A 21,581-nucleotide genomic window follows, 5' to 3' on the forward strand; every position below is an offset into this window, starting at 1 on the left:
ACTATCTCGGCACATAGATTTTTTCCAAATGAAAGACAGAAGAAAAAAACCTATGAGCAGAGTCTTTTCAACCTTCATCCATTTTTTAAAAAGCTCAGCACAGCATCTGAGAGGAGAGGAAGGAACACGAGCGAGATGATGCTGGTAAAAACACTATGATGCTCAAACACAGTTTCCCTTTAAAAAGCTGCCCAGGCTAGAGCAGTCACATGGCCAAATGGCGTGTGTCTGGGTCTGTGTGTGCCTGTTTAATAAGCCATGAAGCTCTTTGGCTGAACTAGTGTGTGCATCATGTGATACAGGGGTTGCCATGGCAAGTACATATGCGGTTCTTGATCCGCTTCATCGCGGGCGTAGCAGAATTCAAATTAAGAATGCAGGAATATGATTTCCCAGGAAAAAAAGCTGCACTTTGCTTTGCCTAACAGTTCAGATGTAAAGCTGAAACAATTCATCTCTTAAATGGCATTTGTGATATACTGATTAAAACCTTTTAATCTCAGAACAACAGGCACGTGACACAAATGAAAACGGTTCAGTCTTCAAAAGCAGCTGCATTTTGGCATTAAGTGCAGTACATAAATTTCAGAATACTTTTACAGAAATACAAAGAATACTGTATTTCTGCTTCAGCCCTCTAAACTCTCATGACTGGTATAGAGAGGAATGGGGGATGACTGTTCCAGTGAAATAACAAAAATCATGTCAAACCAACTCTAAAATTCAGTCATTGCCTTTTTTAATGTGGTAATGCACAAGTTGACAATCAATGCAGGAGATTCCTGTGAAAGATGTTCCTGACACCAAAGTAGAGTTTCATCATCAGAGCTTGAACATCTGGTACCAAAATTAAGCAGCTTGCTAATACAGCAGGCTAATAAAGACCCGCATCGTGTGGGTTGCCATTCCTAACCCAGTGATGGAATACAGCTGGAGTCACTTGCAACCCAAAGCCAGGTTTACTGAGATGATTCTGTCTCTGTAGGGGCAGCCATAGGGCTGTTTTACCAGACTGGTGTCAGTTCTAGTGAGGTACTTTGTTTCTGCACTTTCAGGAACCTCCCTGTGATGCCAGAATCTGACGTGAAATGCCCAAAGACTTCTGGCATACCTTGGCCTTCAGTGTTTAACAGACATACAGAGGGTATTCCTGTGTGCTACTGCTCCTACAGAAAAGATATCTAAGTTCTGAAATAATTTCAGATACAGAACAGCCTTCAAGCAAAAACTTATAAGGAGCCTAACCATAAAGAGTGAGTGCCCAAGCCTCTGAACAAATATGTAAAAGCAGACAGACCCCAATGTAATTGAAATTTTTAATAAAAGTCAACCCTTTGTCTCCATGCTTGTAGAAGCACCTGAAAATGGATAACCTGTATTGAAAAAGATAATTGATTCTCTCAATGTTTCCTTCCAGCCAGAAAACCAAATAAAAATTCAATTTTAGTTAAAGCCAAATAGATTCCCTGCACCCCTACACTGGCTTCCTAAGTCTGTCCATCATTTACATGGGGCTGCTCTTGAAACCAACAGCACCACTCACACTTGTAATTGCTACCAACTCAGGGCATCTAAAGTACAGAGCTCTCCCAGCACATAAAGATCAAGATGTTGTCTTTGTTCTTTCCCCTTATTAGAAGATACTCTGCTAGAACTTCATGGGTTGAATTCAGATTCTTCTTTTTTTTTAACCTTATGCTTCTTACTCCACTTACATTCTTCATGTCCCCATACATGCCTCACTTCCACCATGTACCCATAGGTTTTTCTACAGTAGCAATAAAAGGGAAAATCTCCACTAAAAACCTCTTGCTGCTTTAAAGGAATCAGGATACTAGAACACAAAGTGATGCTCCAGGATTTTCTCTCCACTAGAGTGGGCAGCATTTAGCATTGATTGCTATTATTTTTAATCGGATGTCCATAAAATTGAAGACCAGCACCCCTGCTGACCCAATCAAGATGTTTCTCCCATAACAGAATTGCATAACATACAGATTATAAGGATTTTTTCTGAAACTACCTTGAATGCATCTGCCTATGGAAGATGAATATCAAAATCTAACCACTAAAATATCAGATGCAGTCACTAGATGCAAATAACTGAATTTGTTGTAATACTCAGTTTTATGGCAAAATTTTTGATATCTCTCTCAAATTCATCTCATTAACAAAAATCAGAAAAATGAGATCACCAGTCAGAGCTCTTAATAACATGATTTTGGTCTTAGCAGACTAATTTTTTAATTAGCCTCTCTTTGTTTACTTATTCAGACACACATATTATGGAGAGCTGCAGGATTGTCTCATGTCAGAGTTACAAAGCGGAGCATAGGATAAATAACTTCCCACATTTCCAAACACCACTGTTTCAGCCCTGAGTTTTCTGCAGACAGTAGGAATTTGCTTCTCTGTAGCTGCATGCAGAGAAGTAAAACAAACTTTGAGTTTCATTATAGAAGATTATTCTCTAGATGGGCTACATTTTTCAACAATTTCTTTTTGCAATACTAAAGGACTCAGCAATTTCCTTTTGTCTTTAAAGATTCAATTAAAAGTATGTTTCAGAAATTAAATTACAGCATAACATTAGCTAAGGGTATGAAATACAGCATTTGCCCCAGCATTCAGGGAAAGGCTGTAAAAAGCAATTCACTTAATGGCTCCAACATGTGATCTCAACTTAATAACTAAAGTGCCCTCAGCTCACAGAGGATCTACTGGTGAGATACACCCTATATAATCCACCAAAAGGAGAAATGGATTAAACCCAGGTAAATCTTATTAATTTATGGAAAACCCTGCAGTTACTCTCATTTTTGATCTCTTAAAATGTTACCATTTTGTCAAGAAACACGCTTGTTGGCAGGAATGTTTCTGTGGGTTTCAGATGGTCTCCTCAATCTTGACACGTTCCAGAAGCACCTACCCGAGTGCTGACAGTGTTTGTTTCTCTCCAGCTTTCAGAGAGTACTGCTGGATGTAATTCATCACAAACACTGGGGATACACTTCAATTTATTCTTTGCTCTACTAATATAGGGAAGGAAATGAGCAGTCCCCTAACTCTTCAGCTGTCCCTTTAGTCACCTGTTGGGTACAATTTCAGCTCACACTGTGAGCTGTCTTTGCTCAGCGTGCACTGGGTTAGTGTTTCAGAGGAATCTAATTTCCATTTGGGGTCCTTGGGTACTGTGCAATAAAGAGTGAAATAAAAAACAATTTCACTTATGACTGCCTTCTGTGGGACCACAGCAGCTCCCTCTGCTCATTCACAGGCTCACAGCAGCTCGCATGGGGAGCTGCAGCATCCGCCCCCGGCCCAGCGGGGCTCTCCCGAGGGCTGAGCTGTGCCCACCCACGCCGGATCCACCACGGCTGCTGCACAGGAGATGCCTGCTGGCTCTGTACTGCTGGTGAAGGCCCTGTACTCAGCACACACTCCATGTGATGGGTTTTCTTTGTTTGGTTGGTTTTATCAGGGTTTTGTGGTGTGCTTGTTTATTTTTATATATTTTTAAACTGACTACCCTTACAATTACAATTCAAATTGAAGTAGAAAGCCAGAAGGAAAAATAAAAGGAGTCTCAAATTAACTATAAACCCCACAGCTAATGATGTCTCTGCAATCCATTTCTTCTCTAATCTCTCCTTACTCCTGTTTTAATCCAATTGCAGAAAAAACTAAGCAATGCACATACACATTCCTTTTTTCATACAAATTTTAGCCACTGATCTAGCATAACTTGACAACAAGACCCCCTTCACCAGATGGTTCTGCTGCAGAAGTAGTGTGACATTCTTTTTTTTCAGGGGTATACCCAAGAACAGACTCTCTACTTTAGGCTAAGAAAATTAACACCCCAATCAAATAATCAAGTACCATACAGTGTTCCTACAGAGGAATAGGAATAAATAAATAAATAAATAAATAAATAAATAGAAGCATACATAGCCTGTCAGAACAGTGCTGAGAAGAACATGCAAAGGGCACAGACGCCTGCCAGCTGGATGAGGCTTAAAGCAATCTTTATTAATATTAAACCCAGCCAAATACAGCTGTGATTTATGGCCCTTAAAAGAGCAATGCACTGAGCTGTTTTGCTGAAAGAAAATGTTTGTTTTTCTTCAACTTTATGAACAGCTATTGTTAAATAATGGATTTTCCTGAAGGTACAGAAAGATTCACTCTTATTATTCTAACACTAGCACAGAGCATCAGTTCTGCTGGGTTCTCAGACGGGCTGCGTATTGCCAGCGTTTATTGTATAGAGAGCTCTGGTAAAATTTTCAAAGTGCATGTGAATATGCATGTGTGCATGTCTAGGACTCTGACTAGCTGCAATTTTGCTACTAATGGCTCATGAGACTTCTTTCTGCATATTTTCTGTACAAGTATCTGTCCTTCAGGTTTTAACATGAATGCCAAATTCAGGTCACAGGCAATTACAGCATTTGTCAGGTGTCAGTGAACTTCAGCATGGAGTACTTTTTGGTTATTGGAAACCTTGAACTAGAACAGATCAATGCTTTTAATTTGCATATGAATTGTGCTGAGTATATTACTGAATGTACTTCTTCATTAATGGAGTCCATCCTAGATTAGTTGCAAAGACTCAATCTGGGTATAACTGAAAAGCCTTCCTTATTTTTTATCCAGTCTTCATAACAACAGTTTTTATTCAATTCTACTCTACTCTATGCAATTTCATAATACACTTGAAGACATTTTCCAAACAAATGCAAACCTTTGACTAGAAATACTGGCACCACCAGAACTCTACAGGATCATGCAAAATATCTACATTTTCATAGCTCTACATGTATCTCTCTTGCTAAGAGGGACTTTTCGGTTAGAGGCAATGCTGGATAATTTTAACTGCCAGGGAGAAGTTAGAATTACACATCCTATAGTTAACGAGCAATCAAGAAATAGTGAGAAAAAAAGACTAGAAATAAAAGTGGAATGGGAGCAAATGACTGCAAACTGGTCGTTAAGATCCATACGCCCCCCAGCATCTTTCAGAAACAGCGTGCCAAGGACTGTCTTCCGGAGGTACAACATAACTCCTCCAGGATGACTCAGACTGCCGAGGCGGCACCAGCCTGGAGGTTGTATGGGAACACACGCCCAAATGGAACTGGAGCAAGGCCAGCTCGCTCATTTACACAGGTGGTCAGACAGCCTGCGAACACCCATAGCACAGAGCCACTTCGACTGGATTTTAACAAGGGGAAAAAGGGGCTGCAAACTCTTTAGAAGTCTTCTGGACTCTCTATGACCCCACACTTCTAATATGCTTTTAAATGTAGCAAATGAATCCTGAGCAAAAGTGCACCCACCTACATAGTGGGCCAGTAGAGGTCTGAGCAATTTGTGGAACGATGAAGGGGAGGAGGTCATCTAACTTGCCCAAAAGAAAGTAAAAGTTGTAAGCAGAAGTCCTAAAATCTGGGAAGAGTTATCGAAACTAACATCAACATTTAAACAGCAAACTGATAATGATTTCTGCTTTATTTCCTTGGAACTTTGGATTACAAACCTGGCTATCAGCCTGTATGGTAAATTTTAAATGACATTAGTCGCATGACTGTTCTAAAATAAAACTTCTCAGAATAACAGCAACAGCAATATAATATAGTATGCATTGTGTCTGTTGTTTATTTTGTGTGGCAATAATACAGGCAGCCATATGGATATGAGCATTTGGAAGGGAGGATTTGTTGGCTAGATCATCACATCTGTTTACTTATAAATGCAACAAAAATACATTTGGAGGTCACTGACTGCACAACCATTTTACTTACTCCTGATGAATAAAAAGCTATCAATGCTACTCTTTCTACATCAACCCAACCTCAAAAGAGACCCTATGATATTTTCATGAGAAAAAGGTTTTGAAATCACAGTAAAATAAATCTCTATCACGCTTTGTCAGCCACTTCCACTGTAATGGTGGTATCAGAGCAATAACTTAATCTAGGATGAAATGAGCATGCAACATGTCCAGGAGGAAGATAAAGAAAACAACCAGTGCCCCAGTTAAGCTTCCTCATAACACAAACCCTTTGATTAAAAGGAGCATGTACCACTGACCTCATATCTAAAAACCACGTTCACTGAGTGAACTCAGATTTTAATTAAAAACAAAAACAAACAAAAACCAAACAAAAACACACAGAAAGAAAAAACCCCTTCACCAACACACCAAGACAATAACAGGTTACAAGCTTATAATATATAACATCTCAATAATGTGTTTGCAGTATTTCAACCAAAGCTCTCACTATGACCCAAAATATTTATGGCACTTCCTTCACCTTTTTCTTGATGTCAGGCTATAAGGATATTATAATCTAGCAAGCCTGAATTTTTATTCCTAAAAACTTAGAAATGTGTAATTTACTACAGACTTTCAAGTACAGATAAATGTTCAGAAAAAAAGAAGAAATAGTGCTTTAAGAATTCTTTCACCCAGAGTATTGTTCTGATTTCAAGACATTATTAAGAACATTAAGTTCATAATGAAATTATTTTATTTAGGTTATTTTTTACTCTGGCAGAAACACTCCAGCATGTCCATATAGTCTAAGATTACGCACATTTTCTCAGCTGAACAGAGCTTTTGGCAGTGAATAATCCCATGCATAGAAATATTTTTATATTTGCTTGCTGTCACCCACGCTCGATAACACAACTTTTAGCTGAAGGACACATAATTTTCGTCTTGTTCATGAAGGAAACTAAGGATAGGAACTACAGAACACTGAAGACAGATAATACCTGAATTCAATTACTTCCACAACTTAAAAAAAAAAAAGGTAAGAGAAAAATATGATCTTACTTTTGCTGATGGGTTAGTCTTCAATACTTGATTTGCCAAAGAAAGGAGAGGTTAGGATGACAGCTGTTCATTACAATTCCTTCTTTACTACAAGAGCTTAACTCTGCCACTGGCTGGCTGGCCCATTTCTGTTTGCTTTAGCACAGAACAGTGCTCCTAAAAGCTCCTCCTATTGACAGCATCTGCCTGGATACTTCCCTCAACAAGCAGAAACAAGGTTTTCCACAGAGCCATTTACATCCTGGGAATGAGCTACAAGTAAGGGAAACCAGCAGAAGTAAATATTTTGATGATTAAGTCCAGGATTTGGCAGGTAGAAATTCATGCCCAGTAACACCACCAGCTTTACACCAGAGCAGTCACATCTTCACAGTGATACAAATCAAAACAACAACTTCCCTGACAGAAACAGTAGCTCAAGTTATGCCTAAAAAAATAGAAGCCAGAACTTTAAATGCATGCACCTCTTAAAAGTGTACCTATTACTGCAACATGTCTGAGCCTTCAGAGAAGGAGGGTTCGCTATTTGTTCGTTACAAGAGTTGGTATTTGTGCAATTAAGGAAAGCATTGGTGAAGTATCCACACAAAACAATGTACAATAAAGTACCTAAATACATGTATTTCAATTATGGGTGAATCAGAAAGCAACTGCTCATTCTAACAGATGCCCTATATAAACTCCAAATACTCACCTTTTTCCTGGCACCCAAAATAGCTGAGGCAAATCTACCTTCTGTTCCCAGAAATGCTGCCTAGGGCAGATACTGTATCATGGCAAATGTACATGTCACAGTACTGCAACTTTATTGCCAGTGAAAATGATACTGCTCCATAACTTTATTTGCAATTTATAGGCTCTGTGGGAAATATGCCAGTACGTTCTCTTGGTCTGGACACAGCTGCCTGAATAGACATGGTCATGTAATGAGACCAGACAAATAAAAGATGGAAGAAAAAGGTCTAAACATTAGGTGATATATATATATTTATTTATTGTGGCTTACTCTCAGCTACTAATCAGCACATTAACCTTATTTTCTCTGCATGATTGCTAAATACCATACTAAAATTAGGTCAGAAATTCAGATCAGATCAGCTGACTCAGCCCAGCAAGATCAGACAAAGACTAGTTGCTTGGGTTTTTTTTCCAATCCAATACACCGTGTTTATCTCCTGAAAATAGATCCATACATTTTTCCCCACAATTAACCTACCAGAGCCACACATGATGAGACAGCAGTCACACTGAAGGTACATCAGTGCTACTGAGGAAAGACAACACAGTGTATTCTTTGGAAGGCAAAATGTGCAATGAAACATTTTTTTTTTCAGGTCATTTTTCAGATCTTGTTTTCAAACTGCTCAGACTAATGCATTTCAATGAACTTAAGTCATTCAGCATAGTTATGAGATGATTTAGGTAAATAACAGCTGCTTCCAAATAGTGTTGTGTGTGAACACCACCACTTTATTAGCTAATACATTACTCATTATTATGTTTTTAATATACACAACCAGCCTTCTTCTAAGAGAGACCATCTGAACACTAAAATAGCTTCTAAATACAAAAATGGTAAACTAGCTTCTAAAACAATTCAATAATTGGACTATCAGATAATTTCATAAGGTACAAAGGACTTACAGCTGCTTTATTTTCATCCCCACATGACAAAGAAGAGTGTTTGTGGGAACCCCTGCTCCTGCTCAAAAATCTACCTGCAGTTAATCACAGGGGATGACTCCCTTGTTGCTAAGGAGATTTTTTGCAGCTGTTGGTAGTCTCCAGACTGGTAGCACTGTTATCACTGCACATGTGCACCGCTTTCTATCTAGGCCACAGTATCAGGAATTAGGGATAATATAAATATCCATCAAGATAAGGTAAAGACTTAAGGAATATAGAACAGAACAAAGAAGAAATCAATAATCCTACTTTACCTTTCCTGTCTGCTATGTTTCAAGAGATAACATGGTTTTGGATGAATCTCTGGAGGTTACTACAGGGAACAGACTCAATTGCAATCAGCCTAAGTGACTTCAGACATCATGGTTGCTTTAGACAGATCAGATGTTCTCCCTTGGTCTGTCATTGCTTTTAGTCTTTCTAATCAAGGATCACAAGTATCATTTTTTTTTTTTACCTCTAAGAGTTTCCATAAGAAAGAGACAGAGAAAAAGACTTGAAGAGAATGTTTTTCAAGATTTTCTAAGATGTTTTTCCTACTTTTTTTTCCTCAGAGAGATATTGTTTATCCCCTCAGTGTTACTGAGATAAGACAGGTGGAGAGGGATCAGAGGGGACCACTGCAAACACAGTTTCCCACAGAAGAGCCCAGTATTCAGGAAATGTTGATGCCTCCAATCCACATGCAGATACATGCTGTTCCTCTAATAAACCCACTACATTGCTGGTCCTAATCCTGTCTTCAGCTGAGGATCAGTTGAACTGATATCACCGAGGATCAGAACTCTGTCCTCAGTGATATCAGTTTAGCATGAGCAAGAATTTCATGGTTTGGCTCAACCTAAATAATCTGTATTTGTCCAGAGCTCTTCATCAAATCACTTTGCCAAGATCAATAAACAAAACCACACAAACAAACCACAGTAGGAAATAGTTACCACCATTCAAGTTAGGTAGAGAAGCTTGGCTAGAGGACTACAAAGAACCAGGTCAGTCTACAACTTACTCTCTCATGTCCCAAGAAACTTCTTCAAAAAAAAACCCTGTTCTGGTACTTAGTGGCCTTTATGGTCACACATACAAAAGTACACACAAACAGGTTAGCCAGAGTACAGCCTAGTTAGCTGTATTCACCTTAATTTTACATTATTCTTATCACTCCAACTAAGTTGCTGACAATCCAAAAAGCTCCACTTCCTGGAACATAAAGCAGCCATATTTTTCCTTTACATTCCTTTATCTCCCTCCTCTGTCAAACTGTATGCGCTGCTCTTTTCTTTTTAATATTCCATCAAAATAATCAGACTATTGAGGCGGTGCTTGAATGTTCACAGCACAGTATGTCTGTTACACCTGGATGTACAGTACCCAAGACATAGCACAAAATTTAATCACTTAAACTGAAATACAGAAGACTCATGCTGGGGGAAAAAATTCAAAGGGTCTCTCAGTTTGTGCTCAAGCCATCCATTTGCACATAAAAGTATAGCATTTGGATGGATGATTTTAACCTCACTTCAAGAAAACCCATTTTTTTAAATAATGCAAATGTGTATGTAATAAGTATTTATATATATTCCATTCAACCTTCTTCTCCTCTCCAAGAGGCTGCAGAGATTTCATTGATATCCACTGGCACAAGAGGTCAGGTCAGGCAAGTGCTCCCCTCATTAACTGTCAATTAAAATCAATGGAAGTGTTCAAGAAGAGCCATTATTGGGTACTGCCCATCAGGGGCTTGATCCATTTTCCTTTAAATGATTGCAAGATTGTTACTGACTTCAGAGTTCACAGAATGGAGAGGAAATCGCAAATAATAGACTTTTTTTTTTTTTTTGCAAAACCTCAGATAGTTATTAAAAAGCTTTGAAAATTTACCAGATTTAAAACATCAGCTAAAGGAGAGCTTATTGTGACCTGCGAGGCTCTCCCTGTCTCGCTCACACACAAATATACCTTTGCACAAAGTACAAACTGTCCATCTAAAAATCACTGAGAGTTTGAGAATCTATTTTTCACTAGATCTACATCTCTTATTCTTGAGACCCAAACTTTTTGTTACAAATGACACCTGTTCAAGATGCCACACAAGCTCAAACTGAATATATTGAGACAGGAATACTCTCTTCCATTGAGGGAGGAAGAAGCATTCACTATCACGCCTATACAATGTAAAGTGCAATTACAAGCCTGACATGGGTCAGTGGTCTGCACTGCTTTTACCAGCAAGCTGCTTGGAAATCAACTGGTCTACACATATTTCCCATACCTGAGACCGAACCCCTCACTTCTCATTCACTCTACCAGACCACTCATCTTTTTAGCAAAATATTTACCGTTTTATTGCTTCTTCTTGTTTTCGACGTTTTTCACTCTTTTCTTTCAAGTAAGCCAGGTTTGTTTCATTCCTCATGCGATCATTCTCTCGAGCAATGTCTGATGCATTCTGTATAACCAAGCCATCATAGGCCTTCATCCCCATATCTTCAATATACTGGAGAAAAGCGCCCAAAGTGACCTCCTCCTGATTAGAACTCATCATCTTGCAGGAGATAATGAACAAAGGAAAGCAACGTTTCCTGCAGGTTGAAAAACACATAATACCTTAATCAGTAGGAAAATAGCTTATGGTTTATGACAGCGAGATTGTGTCAGTTGTAATTAACATCTTCATAAGAGACAATTTTTCAGACTTTCTCCTGTTTAAAGGATAATAAACAAAGCAATTCAGAACATTACTCGAGACAAGAGGAGACAAAATCAAGAGTCTCTTCTTCCAGGGAGTGCAGATCCATCCAATTACACACTGTAAATCCCAAAAAAGTTTCCTCCCATCCTCTCCCTTTTTATAATACCCACCAGTTGCATTGACACTGACATCCCCCAATCTCAGTTTGAATTAGATTGAGAAGGCTTTCATCACAGGACAATAGGTGCTTTTTACAGTTTAGATAAGGCTGCACCAGAGCAGATTACTAAACAAAATTCCTATTCTTCAGGATATTCCAAAGTTCAGGTGAAAAATATTGTTCAATTCTTTGAAACAAAAAACTTTTCTTCAAAAAAATTTTCATCAGGTACAAAATCTAGAAAGAAATATTGTAAAATAGTTTCCTGTATTTCTTAGTAATGTAGATATGAGCCCATAAACCCTGGTCATCTGCTGCCCAACACCTTGTTAGCTTGAGGCTCAAGAATGGACAAGACAGCCCAGCTGAGTTGGGTCCTTCAGAACTCTAAAGCCCTGAAATTCTCCAGACTTCCATACTTCTTCCACAGGTATGACAGGCACTTGGGTTCACAGCACCTCCAGCTAAGCAGCAAGGAGCAGACACACTTAGACCCTTAGGTCATTCCTGGCTCTATGGCAGGCAGCCTAAAAGCTCTCAGAAAGGCCCCAAAGGTTTTCCACTCATCAACAGACATCCTGGGAGTTGCAAGAACTCTGGTGGATTGACACATCAGTAAATACTACAGGAGACTAAAGGCAAGGCAGAATTTCAAGAGATATGCTGTCTCTCTCTAAAGTCTATGCATTGGATTAACTACTTACTAGATAAGTAAAATAGAACTTTATTAAAAAAAAATAGTTTTGCCATGTTATTTTAAACACTGAGTCCTGTAAGGTCCAGAGACAGGACAACCTTGAGTTGTATTGTGTGGGGTCCTCATTTTACAACTGGGGAGTCGCTGCAGGAGGGACTGAGTGACCTGCAGGCAGACCTGGAAGCTGAACTCAGCTCTCAAAGGCACGTTTGCTTATTCACTCCTACAGCATTCCTCCCTTCCCCGAAGAAGGACTGTGTGACTTCTCGGAATCAGCCTGAGAACCCTGCCAGCACTACAACTAGAAGTGATCTTTTTGAATAGACAATGAGAATCCAGTCTGCACACAGATTTTTAGGGACAGGGTTCCTGTGTGATCAGCAACAAAAATCCTTCCCCCTTTTCCTAATGTAATGTCATATTTCTAATCTTTATCACATAGCTGAACAAGTAAAATCCTGATCTGAATAGGCACTGCTCCTAAATAAATAAATAAACAAATAAATAAATAAAATGCTCTTCAGGATTCCAGCAATCCACTGTGGGCTATCAGGCACAGCCCTAACCATGAGAATGCAAGGGATGAAAGAAACCAGAGAAATATTTTTCCACCCTTGAATGTTTTTCTCCCCGTTTTTGATTACTTGAAGTGACAACGGCAACAAGCATCTGGTTTCAGGCAGTTAATACCTTAAAAGCACACCAATAATTTTCTCTTGTTCCCCATGTCTGTATAACAAAATTATATCTATACAATGATGACATGACTGTTAAAATGATGAAGATTCAGAGAATGCAAAGAGTCTGCTCCTATTACCTCTTCTACCTCCCAGACAACCTTTTCTATCAACTAAACCTGAACATGAGCATAAGGCTGATGTTCAGGGTCACTGAAATGATCTTTAAACATTTTCAGGCATGGGTATAAGCATCTCCTACTAATCCCTGCAGGGTAAAACCAGTGAAGGAGGTCTTAGTGCAGCCCAACGTGCATGCATGGCATTTTACACAGCTTTGACATTGGAACAGACTAGAACTCCACTGGGTTGGAACAGGCATTCAGCCATTCCATATATTCACCATAAGTGGCACACTATCTGCAAAGGAGTAAATTGGAAAGCTGATAATGAGCTAAACAGATTCTGCCAATGTTACTGGTGATTCAGCAGACATTATTTTAGACCAATTCCCAACCTTGCTGATTAAAAAAATGTAAGTCCAGTTACCAAAGCCCCTTCCTAGGAGTGTATCTCTACAGCATGACACCTACCTGACTAAAGCCAATGCTAACAGCATAGACAGCTCAAACTCCACTGTCTCTGAACTCCTTAAATGATATTTCTCTTTGATGGTTCAAGTCCAGGCCATTTCCCCCCTGCAGATGGCTATTACACTGGCTTTTCCATTTTGGACTTCTAATAAAGCCTTGTTTCTGCATATGTTCAATTAAATTGAAATAAACCTGTACAACAGAAAAACCTCACTCTAGTAAACTCAATGGCAGTATTGTCATTGATTTGTCCAGTGACCAGATTTTACTCCTGAAATATAGTAGAAAATTTTATACTGAAGATAACTTCAACAGGCTTTAAATAAATGCAGTTCTGATTCATTTTTCCCCAAGACATAGAACTTCATCTGCTTCACATTCTCTTTTGTGACAACAATACTGCATATTTTTCCCTCATTGTTTTCCTTTCACTTTGTAAGTCAAAAATGAGCTGCCACTTAGGATATACTGAATCTCCTTTTATTATGATGTTTATTTTTTGAACAGGAGGATAAAGTCATTCCAGTTGCAAAAAGACTGAAATAAAAAGCTTTTATTCTGCTGTATGTGCTGATGAGATTCTTTATGTGCTAGTTTATTGCTGATGTTTCCTATTACTAAATTCATGCAGAATGACAAAACTTACACACTGTTTAATAGATAGACCAAGATATATTCTTTGTCCTAACTGAGGTCCAATCCTGCAACCATACTGAGCAACTATAGCTATTGAGCTCCTCCCATGACTGTGATGCTTGCACACTCATAACACCAAATTCAGTTTGGGGTACTTCCTGGAGGTAGCTGGGGAAGACACATATTTCAGAACCTTAAACCTGCACGTATGGCACCAACTCCAAAAAGCCTCTGTGCAAGCAGCAAGCATTTTCTGGACCAAACCCCCTGTACCCCCTGCATGCATGGTATTTTACAGCCTCACTGCATTTACTAATAATTTACAGTTGTGCATACTATACTTAAACAGGGATTAAAAATGCAAAAAGCTTAACTAATTACTGTAAACATTTTTATAGTATTAGCATTCCTTACGAGGCACACTAGGACCAATTTTATTTACAGGTATTAATGCCACTGCAGAGATACCATGTTACCCTAATAAATGTGCATAACAACTGCAATAAGCTGCAACCAATACATGTGGCCCATGGAGTCCCATGCAGTGCCCGCTGTCCCCCTCCTTGGAAAATGGCAGACAGCACTGATCAACCTTTGATCAAAGGTTCTGCTGACTTGTAAACTCAGGCAGTGAGCAATTCCTAACCATCTGCCAGGGCAGACACAAGTACAGGCAAGTGTTGTGCTGGAGTACATTTATATTTGATTAAAACTATGCAAATGCAAGTTGCTAAATAAGTAATGCAAGCTGTAGGTGAGGCACCACCATTCTGGTGCCCCTACCATGCACACTGTGGTCAGGGATTTTGTTAGTCAGTGACAAGTGCCATACAGAGTCACCTAAGTATTTGCAATCAAATTGCTTTCTGTGCATTTTTTTTTTTTCTGAAATCAAGCAGCCCTGGAATATTCTAACTAGGAGTTGCACCATTTGAAAAATTGTTTAGACACTCCTTTCTTTTTCTCCTCCTCATTGTGAAGGAACAAAAGGAGACAGCAGGGCAGAGGAAAAGCACTGGAATTCAGCTGTTGGAAGTCAACAAACTACAAGGTCAACAAAAATTGTTTGGAGGAACTTGGTTCTGAGTGTTCACTGAACATGAACATCTTTGAAAATTCACCTGAGCACATGGAGACAAAGAAGGAGTTCTCAGTCATGTTCACTTTGCTTCTTAAAGGTCAAACTAACATGATGTGAAACCTCTCTGAGAGAAAAAACACAATCACACCCCTTCATACTCACTGACACTTGCCCCTCCAGGTACCCCCAAATCAGAGGGACACTGGCAAAGGAGCACAGAGCAGCTCACATTGCCCTGGCTCGTGCTTTCAGCTGTCAGCATGGGAGGAGTAAAGCAAGAAAGATTATTTTTTTTCCTTTCCTGCCAGTGCATCTGGTTTACTGGCAAGGGCAAGCAGTCCCCTTCCTGGTTTGCTTAGAAATATTTACATAACTAAATTCAAGATCATTGTATTGATTCAGACACAGTTTCTATGGGAGCATAAATGCATTGTGTTTCACAAGACTGTTGCATACCCTACTTCTAATTTAACTGTTTGCTCTGATCCCAAATATACAACATTCCCGGTCCCAAAGCTCCTCCTTTTCATATGATCAGTGTGCAAAAATATTGATTTCAGAATATGAGGAGTAATCGACCCAATATCACAGTATCCAAGCAGTGCTACACACGTGAAGATTCAGACATGGCATTCTCCTTCTTATTCACATGAGGATCCCCAAAATATCAGTTGCTTTTCAGTTTGCTTGACAGCCATAAGCTGCAGCTGTGCTGCGTTGAAAATTGGCAATGCTGACATTAAACTGAAGGAGCTTTTTGAAGTAATGACAAAGGCACTGATTGCCTTCTTCCAAAGCAGAGGGATTTTTTTTTTTTTTAATTTTAACGCAGGAGAACAGAGCCTGGAATAGCAAGTGGGGAGTTGCCCAGAGTCCTGAATCCAATATCTAATTTATCAAGACCTACTACACACCTCTCCAGTCCTGCCTGATTCCCTCCCAAATACTGCTTCCTCTCCTTGAAAACACATCTGCTTTCACATTACCTATCAACTCCCTCCACTAAATTCAGTATATTAGAAGGATTCTGCACAAATCAAGGATGTTAATCAGCCTATCAACCCTCGAGTTTGAGCTGTTGCATTCTAGTTGCTTGCAAGAAAATAAGAGCAAAGTAGACAGGCCAGCCATATCCAGTTTTCACAAACTGCTGACCACAGCAGCACTAATAAGGACCTAATGGTATTGGATGTACAAAAAAATACTTTTGCTGTGACCAACAAAAATTTGGTGATGTAAAAATATACTAGAGACTAGTTTGCAGAACTCTTATTATAACTGTGCCTTATATCAAGTGAGATTTGAAATACCCAAGCACTTGAATGTGATGATACAAATTGCTAAGACATGCTTCTTAGAGTTGCATCCCCTGCTCATTCCTAACAATGAGATGGCTTTACTGTTTTCACACACAGTGACGCATTAAATTCCAATGTCAAAGAGGAAAGACCTTCTGAAACTGGCTGCAAGTTTCCTATTGTGTGTCATTTGACAACTATATATGCACATATTTTGAAAAAAAGAACCAAAGAACCACTGCCATTATTCAAAAGTACAAAATACGTTTTATATTTTGACTGGGACAGATTATATACCCAGTCCTCATTGTACTGCACAGCATGAGCTCTAGCACCTGGGCAAAATCACTGAAGCTAAGTAGTGCTGAGCCCTTCACTTCAAGAGGTTAAAAGACTCTCCTTCAGTAGACTGCGAATGCTACTGGATGGATTTAAAGAAATAGTCCATTTCTATAGATGTTCTATTCCTCCTATGGAAGAGTTGTGTTCCCTATAGTTTTAAGAAGCAAAAAAAAATACCCTGAGACTGGAATTTTGGCTCCCTTGCAGATGCCTCTTGAAAAGGAAAAAGGTCTTTGCTTACAATGACTCCTCTATGACTCCAGGACATAAAAAGCTGTTGTTTACTTTGCAATACAGCATCACTTTTATTACTTTTATCCCCTGAGGAAAACGAGGCATCCTCCTAACCACATGGGTATTGGACAATTACAAACCTAGGTTCAGAATGGCCAACACTTAAGTGCAATTATGACATTTTACTTCCCAATATGATGCAGAAGACTTATAAACAACAAGAAGAAATAAAATCACACAACACACAGACATATACACAGACATTCTGTGTGCAAACAGGAGTGCATATGAACTCAGAAGAAATCACAAGCTTCTTGCTGACGGACTTATTTTTTCCTCCTCTTTAAGAAAATGAAATGGAGATTTCACTACACCAGCATCATGTTCATATGCTGTAAAATATTAATGGTACAGCAGGTCTGATAAGTAACTATCATAGATGTTGGAAATTATTTCAATTAATTAATCAGAAAATATAAAAGAATGGTTTTAATTATTTAACAGGGCTTTTTACAAACAAAAAAAATTCAGCTACAAAACGTCTCTATTACAAGCACAATCAACACGTGAAGTACACAAAACCAGTCAAATAGACTTCGGCCTTTAGTTTAGCAATGGCTTGATTAATACAGTCTAAAAATACATGCAACCTCATTATGCATTCTGACTATTCATTATTTCACTTCGTAATATTATTTTTTCATTCTAATTAGCACCATATTTCATTAGCATGCTCATAGGATGTATTAAAATATGTACGTACCAAAATCTAAGTCCACGGGGACCACTAAGTGCAATAATCAAAGGTGACTTTTGCCTGTAAAAGCCCTTTCCTGTGGTTACCTCAGTGCAGTCGGAAGGGATATTTCAGCACCATAAGAAACAGATTTTCAGTTAGGCTCAGTTTTTTCTTCAGTTAAAGTGCATTAAATCTTGCTGGCAGAATTGCCCAGATTGTAGAATTCGACATCACTACAAGTCAATGTGTTATGTTACAGATCTTCTTAGCATATGATTAAAATGGCATGGAAAGTTTGGCTTTGAAAAAAAAAAAAAACCAAACAACGCAGTGGAAAGAAAAGACAAGTGTTTGCTTCTTTAAATCCACATTCAGAGAAGAGAGGGTATGGATAATGGGAGGGTATAAACAACACCCTGCTTTGAGGTCCAGCAGAGAAGAAACTGGATGATTTTTGCCCACTTTACAACACAGACGATTACAGCACCATCATATGCACTAACACAGAGATTTCTAAGGTGCCTCATTTGAATATGTTCCGTGGAGACAAAAAGAAAGGAATATAAGGAAGAGCAAATATCCTATCCAAATGGCTTCTTGCAGCAAGGAAAGACGTTCGCTCGCTCATTGCCACTCAATACAGAAGGCCTGAAGCAGTCTGGCTTGTGGCATCGTCTCTCTCTCCCCCGTGACTACAGGCAGGCTTGCTCTCACCGGCTGCCTGGCTCTGTTGGTGCTGTTGTTGATTAATCAGGAATTCTCAAACAAAGAGCAAGCCTACCTTCGGGTGCCAGCAGGACTGTGGGGCTCCTCTCCTGCTGCAATCCGGCTGCCCTGACCCCCCGCGCAGCCAGCATCATCCTAGCACCTCGGACAGCTCCGCCGCGCCGGGCCCATGGAGAGGCGGGACGGCGGAGCGGCGGCGGTCCTGGCTCCGGGCTCGGGAGCTAGGCAACAGTCTCGCTCTTATCTCCACTGCACTGAAGTCTGATTAGCAAATAATCCAGTGGGGGGTAAAAAAAAAAAAATCTGCATGAGCAGCACTGTACATCACATGGAGTCTATAGGTGGGAAAGGATATGAAACAACGCCCTTTTCCCCCTCCTTCTCCCTTCCCAAAAAAGAGAAATTGTTCTTCCACGGAGATTGTGTAAGTTAACCTTTAGCCCATATTATGGCTCAAGGAAATGAGCAGCCACTTAAAAGGAACATCTACGCCTCAGTCTGATACCTCATATTGATGTATCTTTTGCACTCACCCTCACTGAAAAGCAGTGCAAGGCACACAATTACTGCTGACGCAGATGAGATTGCTGCTGCTTGGGGAAGGAGGGGAGGAGCTTCTCAACCCATCAAAACAACCTCCCACCACCTGCTCCCATTGCACGAGAACAAAACTACGCCGCTCGGACAGACTGAGCGTGACATTTATGCCGTTTTACTTATATTGATATGCACACTCCGGAAAGAAGCATTCTGTTTGAAAAGCATTCAGGGTGAAACTACACAGTTTAATGCTCATCCAGAATTTGTGTAATGGTTTGGAAGAAAACATTTCCTTTCTTCTGAACTGGATCAATCTACGTTATAGCTCCTCCTTGCAGAGTATGTGCAGTTTTGCTTTCTCTCCCCCAAACCTGCAGCCTGGACACAAAGCAAAAGCATTCACTCCCTGTGCCAAAGCCAGGAAAGGAGTGATGGCTGAATGTGCACAGATTGTGTTACCCCATTGTTAAATGCTATTTGATTCTTTCTCCTTTCTTAAGTTACAGGCATATTTTTCTCCAGCATAAACCTTGATTCTGATGTTATGATAGCAGTTGAATTTATTTCTAAAACTAATAACAGGAATTATAGTCACGGAAGGAAATGCTTTCAAAAGTAATGCATGAAAAGCTGTGCAATACAAAATAAGACCCTGCCTACAGAGCACAGGAGAACTTCCTGCAGATTTGTTTCCCCCCAGCTGGAATATCAATATTACCTCACATTCAACAGCCTTCAAGATAGCCACCAAGACCCATTGCAAAACATGGCGACCACCTTCACACATTGAAAGCAAAACCTGAAGAAAGCGTGATTCTAAAACTGTCTCTCATATTCATTAGTAATTCATTCCCTGCTCACTGTCATAGTTGCGTGTCCCAGCACACCTCTTGCCACTCTGTGAAACAGGACACTGAAACTTCCACATTACATCTCCAAGAGACCGTTTCAAAAGGGTTACTCTTAAGAAGGGTTACAAAGTCAGAAAAATAGGGCTTGAAGATATGGAGGGTTTTCCTTTGTGTCAGGAAAAAAGACCTGGAAGGGAAATACCTAGAATGTAGAACTGGAGGCAGTCCTGGGAAGAGAGTTCTTTTCCTAGCCCAGAGGCAAGCCTGCAGCTCTGCTTCTGATTTTTTCCTTCCTTGAAGGATACCTTAAAAGCAGTTGTGACCATGTGGTGATTGGGGAATTCTTTCATTTTGATCAACTGGAGATTCCTGTCACACGATATCCTCTTTTTTTCCAGTACTTCTCCAGGACCCTAACTCTGCCCCAAATCATGCACTGAAAACAGCGAAACTGCAGTCAAATTTGTTTCCAAGTTACTTTCACAAAAATATTACTGTAAAGTCATTGCAACTTCATAAGCAACTTGAAGAACTAGTAATTTTAATCTGAAAGTGTGAAACACTTGGTTATGTCTTCACCACATGGTTCATCCCAGCAATTGAACTTACTTATATACAATCATCTTCTAGACTATATATGGTATTACACCTTAGGGAGTGTCCACATTTATTGTTCTTGCACCAGGGTTACTGCAGACTATATCTCCATCAGCTGTGGGAGGAAATGTCCATTTTTTTTTCCCAATAGCACTATGGAAAGGGCACTGGGATTATATCACGACCTCTGCAAGGCTGGCAGTTCCATTCCTGGTTATCACACACAAAAGTCTCTTATTTGCTTCCATAGTCAGATAACATCAAGCCAGGAAAAAGCACCTACAGAATTGTTCATGGCGCTTCCTGTGTGAACAACAGAAGGGCTGGACAAAAATTCAGGTAGCATGTTTTATGTTCTTCATTTCTATTCCCAAATTTCTTACAGCATAGTGCTATGATCACCCCTAAACACGTTTAATGACAACCCTAAAGAAGCCATGACTGGCTTTCACTCCTAGGTTATGAAAGAATCCTAATCAGTACAAATCTATGCACCTCCACAAATTATTACCTGTGTTCTCATGTTGCTTCTTGGCCTCCAAAGAGCTACCAGTGGAGAACCATTCATTCCTCACAGTAGCTGTGAATCCCCTCCCCCCATCTCCTTTGCTCCACATCCCTCCTGGAGCTTACAACCACACAACTCCAGTAGATGTAGATTACTCGCATTCGCTTTGAATTTCTGAAAAACTCGTGCAAAGCTTCATTACATAGCACATCGATTAACCTACTTCATTTATGTATGTGTATGTACATGCTCACATATATAACAAATATACAGACAGAGAGAGAGCTGTCACTTTGACCTGTGGCTGGCATTTGCACACCAGGAAAAGAGAAGATGAACAATGTGGAGCTGCACACTGGCAACTACTCAGTCTTAGACGAGTTGTGGGATACCCCAGCCTCTGCCTGGCTGTGAGGAGGCTGGAGCACACAGTATGTAACAAGGAGAGGGCAGACTGCTGCAGGAGGCTTCTTTGTCCAGGGGATGAGGAGCCCTTTCAGGCTCAATTGACATGCTCAGGATTTGCAGGGCTCAAGACTGCAGGCAGTGGAGAGACAAAGGGTTTTCAAGAGGAGGAGAATATTCATTTAAGATGCTAACAGACCACTTATTGACTGAGAACAACAGTCCGCCTGTCCCTGAAGGGAAGCTTGAGGACAAATGGATTGGAGTTCAGTGCCAGT

The 21,581-nt window shown here is 39.8% G+C and overlaps 1 protein-coding gene across 5 annotated transcripts in view; it reads right to left on the reverse strand.

Moving 5' to 3' along the window:
- Positions 1 to 18,960, reverse strand: part of NYAP2 (neuronal tyrosine-phosphorylated phosphoinositide-3-kinase adaptor 2) — a 135,471-nt gene extending 116,511 nt beyond the window's left edge. For 2 of the 5 annotated variants that reach the window (XM_051781434.1, XM_051781432.1), the window contains exons 1-2: positions 17,701 to 18,960; positions 10,867 to 11,109 (exon numbers count right to left, since the gene is read on the reverse strand). In XM_051781434.1, coding sequence (XP_051637394.1) covers positions 10,867 to 11,072 — 206 coding nt within the window. In that variant the 5' untranslated portion in view covers positions 11,073 to 11,109; positions 17,701 to 18,960. Of the gene's footprint in view, positions 1 to 6,844; positions 6,924 to 10,866; positions 11,110 to 17,700 lie in introns of those variants that run through there. The other 3 variants (XM_051781433.1, XM_051781436.1, XM_051781437.1) reach the window with 3 other exon arrangements.
- Positions 18,961 to 21,581: the final 2,621 nt, after the last annotated feature.

The sequence above is a fragment of the Manacus candei genome, unplaced genomic scaffold (assembly GCF_025592945.1).
Source record: "Manacus candei isolate 608988 ecotype Guabito, Panama unplaced genomic scaffold, ASM2559294v1 h1tg000015l, whole genome shotgun sequence".
Taxonomy (NCBI): domain Eukaryota; kingdom Metazoa; phylum Chordata; class Aves; order Passeriformes; family Pipridae; genus Manacus; species Manacus candei.